Source organism: Eurypyga helias, unplaced genomic scaffold (assembly GCF_000690775.1).
Source record: "Eurypyga helias isolate BGI_N326 unplaced genomic scaffold, ASM69077v1 scaffold42746, whole genome shotgun sequence".
Lineage (NCBI taxonomy): Eukaryota > Metazoa > Chordata > Aves > Eurypygiformes > Eurypygidae > Eurypyga > Eurypyga helias.
Genome location: NW_010255485.1, coordinates 1 through 11536, shown reverse-complemented (window position 1 = coordinate 11536; position 11536 = coordinate 1). Strand labels below are relative to the sequence as shown.

The window sequence follows — 11536 nt, the reverse complement described above, 5'->3', positions numbered from 1 at the left end:
TTTCCCTCTGAAGGCATACTGTCAGAGACCGAGCTACACGGATTTTAAGGAGGAAAAAAAGTGTCAAAATATTGGCAGCATCCTCGTGCTGAAGAAGCAATAGAAACAAAGTGAAGGCGAGGGAGTATTTTGTGCTAAACTATTCACCCAGGATAGGATTCTGCCTGACTGTTTCACAAGTTGTGAATTCTAAAGCTACTCACAAGATGTAAAAGATGCTAAAAACTGCCATGCTAACCTGCGCTATCATTCCTGTTATCAAAAGTCTTTATTGCAAAACTTTACTGCAATAATCAGTTCTAAAACATTAGACTCTATTTCTTTTATCTAAAAAAGGTGACCAAAATACAGATAGGTTGTAATTAGCATTATTTGTAAAACCCTGCACATGAGATAAAACTGAAATACCGGTTTCCAGCAAGAACTGCATGTCCAGCCCCATCTGTATACAGGGAGCATGTGTTCTCATACATATATAAAATCTATAAGAATTTTAAAATGTATTACATAAATATGTTCATGTGCATATATGCATGTACATATACAAATTGAAGAGGAATTTTATTTATTTGTGTCATTGTGAGGTGAAGATAAGAAGAACAAAAGGGTATGGGGATGTTTCCCCTTGTCTTTTAAAAGTAGCGAGGGCAATTCCCAAGATGACTAAGTTGAGCGCACATCTCCACACTCCGCTAAATTTTGTCTGATGCAGAAAAGACATTAAAACCAACCCTGAGGTGCAAACATGGTGTGCTCAGGAAGGTAAGAGGATGGAATTCATGTCCATTTAGCTGGAGGGTGGGACACTGCAGTCAGGGTAAGGTAGGCTACAGCAGTATCGGCTGCCTCGATAAACTGAAATTAGAGTGAGGAATAAACCCTCTGTGTGCAATACAACTGTACCTGCAATGACATGAGACATAGCTGACTGGCAGTTTCAGGTCAGATAGAGTTCTTGTCTTCTGCACCCTGAGATAAAGATTTGCCAGGCTGGGAGTCACTTTGAGGAGAGGAGAAGAGACCACCCAAGAGGATATTAGGGCACCAACTTTTCAGAGTTTTGCATACAGTCTGGCCTCTTCTAAAAATCACTACTGTAGCAAACTCAATGAACGGACCCAATACAGAAGTGCAAACCTCATTTTGCTGTGGAAACACTGCCCTGAGAACTGACTGTACCTTAACACTGAGGTTTCTGCTTGGAGTGTTGCTCCTGTCACCAGGAGCAGTGGGGATGTCTTCAACGGCGTAAGCTTAAGCAGGATGCTTATGGAGGGAGTTTAGTTACTGTGACGCGGTTTAAAAACTTACTTAATTGGTAGGATCTTTACTCATTTTTTCCCTGTTTCTAAACAGTAATTTTTCCTGGGGAATTCATCATGCTCCAAAACTTATGCACTGCTTATGTTCTATGTCCTGATGCAAAAGATTTTTTAAGACTACTGTATTCCTTTGGAAAGATTTTTGACAATTTTGCACTAAACTGAAGAGTAGAATAAAGTGTATCTAACATTTTCTCCTGAAACAGACAAAAGGCTTTTTGCACAGGAGACAAAACTTTCTCCAAGCAGCAGGCTTTCCAAAGAAACTTACTCGTCCAGGAATTGGGGAATATCACAAAGCGAATCAACGTTCTGCTTTAACAGAAACGTAAGGCAAGAGGGTGCGTACACTGTCCCTCCGCCAGCGCACACGCTTCCCTCAGGAGGGAAGGAGAGACCAAGTGCTTCATGAATGACTGCAAGGCACCGAGTGCAGCGTAAGAATTACAGGTAGAAAATGTATAGCACATTCTGACACTGATATTTTCTGGTGACCTACATTAAATGTTGAGGTGTGAATTAGCTGTGCCTCCAACAACACAAAACCTTGAATAAACCTAAATAACCTGACACTTCTGAGAGAAATCATATTTTCTTCTACTTCAGCATCACTAATGTTGCCACGTCATTCTTGTGTGAGGGCAAAAAAGACTGTCATTACAGGAGATTTTTGTCTATACCACATTTATTTCTTAAACAGTTTGTTCTGTCAAAGACCTTCACTTTTCTACTTCTCCCATTTGCAAAGCAGAATAATGGAAAATTAGATTGGGAGGGTCCTCAGTAGCATTTCAATACTATTCATGGGTCTCTTTGCACTGAACACTGCAAATTACTGTGTTTACAGTGCCTAACATATAACAGCAGCACTGAAAGCATAATAATGAAGAAATATGTGAAACCAATATAGTTCTGTCATCAAGATTTCTTGAATTCTCATTAATAATGAGATCAGTAATTCTTATTACTTTTAGAGATAAGATTTTTTACTGTTAATTTGATTTACATTAACCAGTTGTTGTTTGCTTCAGTTTTCCTTTTAAACCACAGAAGAGACACAGTCTTCTGTGAACTATTACACATCTCATATACAAACAAACCTAGAATTGCTGTGGTGGAGGTCTTGCTTCACAGCTATATCCAAAACCTTTTGGATATCCTATATTCTATATCAACTGCTAAATGATAAGGACAGTTTGTATAGCTCTGCAGTGACTACTACTCAGTTTTGAGTCTTCTCCTGCCACACAAAACGAAGCTTCCAGATGGTGAAAGCACCAGTACCATCTCCCCTAAGCTGATGCACCACAGCATCATCTGTGTGTGTTTGAAAGAGGTCACATCAATTCACGTTACTCCGTGTCATTTATCAATTCTTATCTGCTAACTCTGTGATTTTGATCAGAAAATTTGCTAAAACTACAAAATCTAGAGAGCTTTATTAAGAACAACAGTAACCCCTACTGGATTGTGGCTGTCTCCCTGGAAACCTGACAGATAAAACACCTTGTACTGCTCCGTGGAAAAGGCATCGCCTGCATAACTACGATGAACAAGTCATCCCTCTTCTTGCAATAAATTTCAGCGTCATCATTTCCTGTGCTGAATTTACACTCTAGCTTGCTGAAAGACATCTGTTCCTTGCAAATTCAGATTCAGAGCATTTTTTTGTATTTACAGATGAGTTATGAAACTAGGCTTATGCCAGCTAGTTTGTTTCTGTGTTAAAAACTGCCAGTACTAGAATGTATTTATATGCCCAAAAATATGAGCCTTCACATATGATAAACAACCTGCTGAATGCATGTCCTAAACTCATCTGAGTCCCCTTCAAGCACACTGGGGGGTGTGTGTGGCTGCGGGGAGGAGGAATCAGAGCTGAGGTACCATGAGCTATTGCAATAGAAATCTCCCAGTCTTGTTAAACAGCACATATATCACTATCACAAATTCCGCATTCCAGTTCTTTCTGCATATGTAGCATTTCTGGCAAATGAAGAATATGTTAGCAGAGCTATTCTCACTGACATTTTACTATCCTGTCAGAAAAGTTCGAGCACTGTTTCTACAAGTTTTTTTCCAGACTATCATCTCAAAGTAAGACCTCCTTTTTAATTTCTGGAAATAGGAATCAGAGTTCCTCTGGGCTACCACAGAAGCTTTCTGGTACGCCAGAAAACTAAACAGGAAGGGGCAAACAGGAAAAGAGGAAACCTTAACGAAAGTCTAACAACAGAGCTAACCTTATCAGTTAATCTGCTTAGTGATTATCATTCAAGATTTGATTTTATGTGTGACTCGTTTCATAGAAATTCTACCTTTGATTACCAATGTGAAGTTATCAAGCTTCGTCACAATACAAAGGTGATGGAAAAAAAACATCTGGATTAGGGATGATTAAGTAAGTGAGCTGGAGAAGAGGAAGGACATTCTGCATAAAATGGTGTTGCAGAGATCTCAATGAACCTGAGAAACAACAGAGAGAGTAAAGAATGGGAAGTTTCAAAAGCTTTTACGAGTATTTATATTCTTGCTCCAGTATATACTGGACACATGCCTCCCCACACTGAAAATTGTTTTTTCCACATTTAGTTCAATTCACTTTAAAAGAAAAACAGTCTAATTTTCCAAACTTTTGAAAATGAAGTTCCTTTAAACTGCTTTGAAAGCAAAACCCCAGGTTGTAAAATCTTGGCCACTCGCAGCACCAGTTTGCATTAACGTGCTGGTAACGGCCGCGCTAGGTGCACAGCTACGTGAGGCATGTCTGAAGTGCTTCTCAGAAGCATACCTACTCCATTTAGGCACTGAGGTCCCCTTTGCAATGTGGGGGAAAAAAACAGGTCCCCTAAGCTAGCCAACAGAAAGTACCGGAGACACTGGTGTGCCTCAGACTCTACCCATCTTCAATCTCCTAGTTTTACATTATATATACATGTGTGTGTACGTGTTCAAAATGCATATATGCATATAGAAAATAAAAAATCTTGGTTTCTGCTGTTTTAGAGCTCTCTCTTAGTCCCCTCCAGGCTAACAGAAGCACCCATTCCTGAAAACAGGGAAACACAAAAGCACAGGGGTAAATGGATTCAAACCTGTATCTGTCTGCAGGATTCGGTTACTGTTTGTTCATAAGCTGTTAAGGAGAATGAATGAAGACACCTACCTGAAGAAGGAAACTGTCAGTGTAGTAACTACTCCTTTTTCCTTTCTTCAAAACAAGCTTAAGATGCTCAAATGCCCCAACATCATGTCAGTTCATGACTGCTTACAGCATTTTTGCAATAAATGGTTATTTTTTTTTTATTTTAATATTTCACTATCATTACTTGATGATTTTACATTGGCAGCATGAAGTAAATAGCGTGTTGTGTTAAAATGTCTATCTGACATTTGATCGTGTCAGTTTGACAAATGAGTTCTTTATTGCATAAATGCCCATGATTTCATGTAAAGCTACCCTGCCCTATGCCATACATAAAATTTTTACTAGAACAAGTGGAATATATGAAGTAGACTACGGACAGATACAAAGACATGTCAGTCTTAAGATAAAATCGAGGACAGATCAATCCATCACATGTAAATGCAGACATCCTTCAGTGTTAGATGTCCTAAGAATGTGAAAAAAAAACCCAAAGCAATAATAGCAAACATCTTTAGACGCAAGACTAACAAAGTTATCAACTACGCCCCTGGGAGAGCCTCCAAAAAAATCACTCCATCCTATTAAAATTTCAGACGTCTGCACTAGCTATCTATGAAAAGATGAAATACCATCCTTCCTTTTGATTTTCCAATCTAAATATTTGCATGTTAAAAAAGTTTTAAGAATAAAAAAGTTTGCAATCAGAATGCTTTTTTCTCTGGAGTTTACCCTTCGTTCTGTTTCAGCAGCACTTTAACAGTAACTTCACAGTAAGAAAACTCACACTATCAGTAATAACAGTGCCTCTGTATTCCACCATGCTCATACGTGTTTGAAGACTTCAAAACACAGTTTGATCTACTCATTAAAAAACTGAAAATCCACTACTGTTAAATTTAGAATTGGCACCTAACTTGAAAATCAGTAACGCATGTATGAAAAACCCAAAAGCAAAAAATCAAATAATGTCCAAAATAACAAGAATGATTAAAACGCAGCCCCTTATATTCCCTGACCAAATTCTTTGTAAAGAAATTAATCCATCTATATATGGAAGTTGCTTTTTACTATTCTATCATGCAAATTCCCCACACATTCTTCAGTTTAAGCTATAAAGAATACAACTACACCTTTAGCAAAGACCTCAATATCTGAAAGGTTTTACAGTAATTAAATCAACAGGAGGAACGTATAACACTTATAAGCAATCTGGTAGATATTTTATTGTGATTTTCTTCAAGAATAATTTTTAATCAAGAAATAAAACTTCCATGTGAAAAAGCTACAGCAGTTTCTTGCACATCTAAAATTTCTAGAATAGCGAAACATTCTAGAACACAAGATTTCTAACATTTTCATCCTGTACGTAGTCAAACACCACTAATTGATTCAGATGCTTTCATGCATAATTAGTAGAAAACACAAATCTGTTATTTTGTTAGTCTATCATCAGAAAGGAAAAGCTATCTACTGAATACTTCGAAAAATATAAATAATTACAAGTATTAAATTATTAATTACAACATGAATACACTCTCTAAAGTACTATTTTAGTTTTTCTATTTAGGCTAACACTGGGAATGCAAGGCCTGATTTCAAGCCTTGCCTACGCGACAGATGACTTGTGGCATAGCAAGGTTTTCCAAGGATGTGTCAACACGTAAATTGTAACACCGTTGAGAAAGCAAAAGCCCTTTTTAAGGACATACTCATACTGCAAACCTGTATTCTTACTTCTAAAAGCTTGGAGGTTGTTGCAGTTTTTTTTCCCCAAGGTGGGAGAGGAGTGCTGTGAGGTTTATTGTATTAGTACAAAGCACCACGTTTCTGCTCCTGCTGTATTGACTCAGGAAGCTGGCAGAGTACACTTGCTTCTGGATCAGCAAAAGATCCTCTGCTCCCACTTGGCTTATGCCTCTTTTTCTAAGCTCGTGTGAAATACCTAATACACGTTACACTCCCCAAACATACCGCTGCTTGCTTTCTTCCTCAGTGGGCTTTCACCACCTGCTTTCAAGCCAGGGTCTTTGCAACTAGTAAGCAGCCCATGCACAAAAAGGAGTATTAAGTCATAGGCCCGATCTACTCATTAAGTCAGCAGGTGCCAAATTGAATTCAATCTTCTATTATACCCCACAAAAACCCCACGGTGGAAACACCTGCATCGCAAATATTACAGGATGTGACGTCACTTGTTAGCAAAATGTTTCTATTTACAGCAACAGGAAGAAATTAAGAGCGGCATCCATAAAACATGGCCATGACAAATCAACCTGCAACTGTTCCTACCGCTGGCGCTGTGATTTCCAGTGCCGACCCATTCCAAAGGGATATCTCCGTTTCCTTTATAAGCTTCTCCCTCCAACCTTCTCTCGTAGAATATAAATTTAATTTGGAAGCTTGAAACCAAAATGTTTTTCTTACCAAACGCTAGTTTCCTTCACCATATGCTGAGAATGAATGGTTCTTCTCAAGCATTCAGCTGCTAAAGAGAAAGAAAAAGCGTGTATCAAATTTTCATTCTGTCCACTTTGACAAAGGCTCTTTTTCACATTAAGGCTGAAAAGTAAAGGAAGATGCTAAACCTCAAAATATAGGTGCAGTCAGCCTGAATTCTCTACCTGTGCAGATTCATGATGCTCCTTTTAATGGATTCCTTGAGAAAATGAGGCGAAGAAGAAATTATGCAGATGCATAAAGAGCAGAGCATACCACAGGGAAAATGCTGGTAGAATAATGAGAGTTGGGATCCTAGCACAGTCATATTCTGAATATTTTGCCATGCCTGTCTTCAGTGACATCTCAGTCAACAACCGAGTACGGGGCTGAACAGACTGCTTCGCTAGCTGGCATGTCACTGGGGACTGTCACCGGTGCTTACAAGGGAAATTACCCTGAATGGAAGGTTTTAAAGCAGTTGTGCAAAACTTCAGATCACTTTTTGAATGTCAAAATTATTGGCAATATTATGGCTTGCTGAAATGAAAAAAAAAAAAAAAGTCTGCTGATCTAGTATAAAGCTACCTCGGATAAAGAAAGATCTGAGGAAATTTCTGTTTCTTACAGCAGCACTTACCCAAAGTACTTTAGGAAAATGCATCAAAACTACGTCAATTCCTCATGCTATTCTTCTAAGAAAAACTTACTACAACTAAAACTAGTTTTAAGAAAGCAGCTGGCCCTTGGACAAACCATCCTTTTTGCTTCTTAGATGCTCAGCCTTCACCAAAGATTTGCCCACTAATTGCGATGTTTTCTATGAAATATCAGTGGCAACCGTGTCATGCACAGCTTTGGGGGTTTATGCAGAGAAAACACATTTTAGAGGCATTTAGTACTGCACGTGTTTTATTGAAGAACGAATTAATAAAACAGCCTTCCTAATTAAGCTGCTGTGAAAATGGTAATCAATTGAAATTTCAGGTGTCAAAGCAGAACAGGATTATAAAAGATGCTTCAGAAGAACCCTTAAACTAATTAAATTTTAAATGTATACTTTTTAACCAAGTTCTGAAGCACTTTGGGAGCTACTTCTTAAATGTCTTCTGAGTACTACTGTAACTATTCTGTAATATGAAAGGAAAACCGATTTCAAGCAGCACTGTTTATGGAAGGGGATTTAAGATCAAATAACGCATCGTACAAAACACCAAAGCATTCACTGTTGGTCAAACACTGTAGGAGAACGTTACCCAACACAATACTGACACATGCTAACTGTTACATCCTAATAAATACATGTGTAAGCAAATGGCAAAAATTATTTTAAAGTAGCCGTCACCAGGTCTCTAATAAAATTCTATTACAATTACGTCCTAGGAAACAGAAATAATACTAACCTTTAGAATAACAGGTGTTATTACAACAGTTACACTTGCTCACTATACAAATACTCAATCCATTGGTGAGAGACTGCGATTAAAGTCGTTGCCTATTCTTACACAGCTCTCTAAATGCATTGCTGTTACATTAACACATCACGGATAATTGCTTTTACTGTAGTTACTTTAAAGTATCTGCTAACAAAACCCAAGAAATTGCCCAAGAAATGGCTCGGTTTGTACATATTTTATCTATTATGTTACAGGAGCATCTGAAGCAAGGATGATGCTCTACTCCTCTTGGCACTGTACAAATGAGTGTAAGTTGACAATCTCTGAAATGACCAGTACAACAAAGCACACTGCATAGCTACTGTAAATTCTAGCTCCTGACATGAACTACCTTACGTATACCAAGTATGAACGGTTTGCATAGTTACACAGTAATACTTACTCACACTGGGCTTTTTACGCTATTCTTAAAATATGGGCAGCTAACACTCAGACCAGCAGTCTGCTTTTTAAGGATCCACAAACTTAAATCAGATGCCGTTAACCAGATATTGCTCATATATTTAAATTACAGCAAGAAAAATAGGCTATCACTTAACTTACATTAATTGTAAAATACACTGATTTATCAAAACATTAATTGTACTTAATTTTTTTTTTCCACTTTTGAGGGCACATGTACAAAACTGCATTAAAAAAAATCACTTCTATTAAATAAAGCAAATCTAATGCAACAGAAAATTACTCTAAACCAACTTGTGCTACTTGCTTTGTCTGAAATTGTAAGGAGAGAAAAATGCACTTGAATAATACTGATGCCCAAAATAGATTATATTTCTTCTTTAAGGACTATTTTATATTTATGAGCTCTTACCAAAGGCGTAGATCTATGAGAAAACTGTCACTTTTGAAAGCAAAGGGAATTAGCCGGTAACTCATAAAATTTTAGAGATGGTCAGGACCTTAAAGTAACAGTGACCACAGAAAAAGCTCCACAGATAGACTGATAAGATACCAATTCACATCACACTTTTACAATGGGTGTCTTTTTTTCCATTAAGGATCTATAAATGCATTAGAAAAAGTGCATTAATTACTGGTGGCCACTGGAAAGTTCTTGCTAACCTTTTCATACGTCATCTCAGTTGCATATTAAATGATGCATTTTTGAAGTTTTTCGTTGCATGCCTTATCTATTTACACAAAAATGCATTCCCAAGCAAGTAATAAGCATGAGTAATGTACAATACTTAAATGCACCTGTTATAAGCTTTAAGATAAACGTAAATGTTCCATCAAGTTACTCAGTGTAGATCATTACAGAACTTCACGAGCACTGAGAGCTTATAATGAAACAGTAAGCACTTAATTTAGTAAGTGCTGCATTGATTTACAAGCCCGAAGCCTGCCGACCACATGACTGAGCTGCATTTAATTTAGTTCAGGACATAAAATAGGGGGTTTTTATAATAAACAATTCCACTCAGGTAAATTATTTTTTTAGCCTCCAAACTCCACAACTTAATTTGAATGATTTTTTTTTTTAAATTTTGTAGAGAAGACCTTAGGTAAATTCTGTCAGCTTGTACCTTCCCAGCTAGGTGGACCCCTAGCATCTGTCTCGACGCTTTGCAGTTGTCTTGAGAGCGCAGGCTGGGGGTTTTGTGCCAAGTGAAATGGCTCTTGCTGTTGATCGGTGTAATTCTCCTAGCATATTTCACAAAATTGTCAAACTTTTATGTCTCTAAGCTACACATTTGTATAAAACGTTATTCAGATTACTACTGCAGGGCTATTACTTGAGAGACTATAAAACTATCCACATTCTCAGGTGTCCATACATTTCTCATTGAACAGCAAACTTCAACACAACAGTTCTTGTAAGACTGTTTATTGAATTTAACAGTTCAGATGGAGTTCAGATGCAGTTTGTATAAAAAACCCTCTCTTTTTCACATAAACTGCAATCAAAAATAACTTTACAAAATAGTGACTTACTGAGATTGTAAGTTTCCTAACACGTAAAAGTATAAAGTATTTGTGTATGCTCACTATTCGATTTTCTTCTTTGTAACAGAGGAGTTGTTAAAAGAAGTTTCTTGAGTTTTTTTTTAATCTCAAGGTAGTTTATGACATGGAATCGTCATCATTACAGTTCACATATACAAGATCAAAACTGGCACAGAGGAATTTAACTTTTTTCTTTTTTTTTTTTTTTTTTTCAAAAAAAGTTGAGGCAGCTTGTGTTGAACAGTGTCTGCATCAGTTTATAAACCCTGGTACCTCTGTAGCACCAGAGAGAATCCTTTTTTTGAGACCTTGAAGAAAAACTTCCCACAAGTGCAGACAGATAAGGAGGAAAAGAAGTAGCAGCTTGTTTCGTACATACAGCCCAACGCCATGCGCAGCTGCCCAGCGTCTCAAAACAAAACTGAACTTGGCATCACAGGGAGGGCATATCCCCCTCGTGTGACAAGCAGGTCCGAGATTTTTCCGGGGAGAGGGAAGCAAGCACGAGGGTAAAGCGTAAGTCTACTTTTCATGCATAGCTACTGTGCGCTGCCCCGCGTCTGCGGTGCTTCGTCAGACATCCGAGTTGGAGCTGAGGTTTGTTAACCTGGGGTCCGCACTGATCTCATATCTGTAGTGGTAGCCCTCCATGTGATCCCTACAGGCATCTCTGATGTTGTGCATCCACTTTTTGATTCCTTTTCGGTTCAAGTACAAAACCAGGAGGAAAATGGCCCCGATGAGAGCCAAGACTATCCCTAGGAAGACATACGAAGTCTGTAGCTGGGAAGGCAGGTCTACGGGCACGGAGCAGTTGAGGTCCAAGCTGCTGATCTTCAGCAGGGCTTTGCCATGCATCTTGTCAGGGTAGGTGCAGGTCAGGGTTTCTTTGCTCTCCACCTGGTCACTCTCCTTCAGCCAGGCCACCAGGTCCTCAATGGCGCAGTCGCAGACCCAGGTGTTGAGGCCCAGGCCGATGCGCCGGAGAGCGGGCAGGCTGCGGAACTGGGCCAGGGTGTCGTTCCTCAGCACTCCCAGGGAGTTGTTGCTGAGGTTGAGGCTCTGCAGCTGGCCCAGACCCTGGAAGGACACGTTTCGCAGGCCCACCAGGGAGTTGTTGCTGAGGTCCAGATGCCGCAGGGCGGGCAGGGCGGTGAACATGCCGGCGGGCAGCAACACCAGCCCGCTGTCGGTCAGCTCCAGGCGGCTGAGGTTGCGCAGGG

At 38.9% G+C, this 11536-nt stretch overlaps 1 protein-coding gene across 1 annotated transcript; it reads right to left on the bottom strand.

Moving 5' to 3' along the window:
• Positions 1–10886: 10886 nt before the first annotated feature.
• TPBG (trophoblast glycoprotein) lies at positions 10887–11531 on the bottom strand (the record flags this gene model as incomplete). Its single annotated transcript, XM_010153333.1, has 1 exon — positions 10887–11531. A coding segment is annotated over one exon (645 nt), but the record flags the coding sequence as incomplete, so codon positions are not given.
• Between the last annotated feature and the right edge of the window lie 5 nt (positions 11532–11536).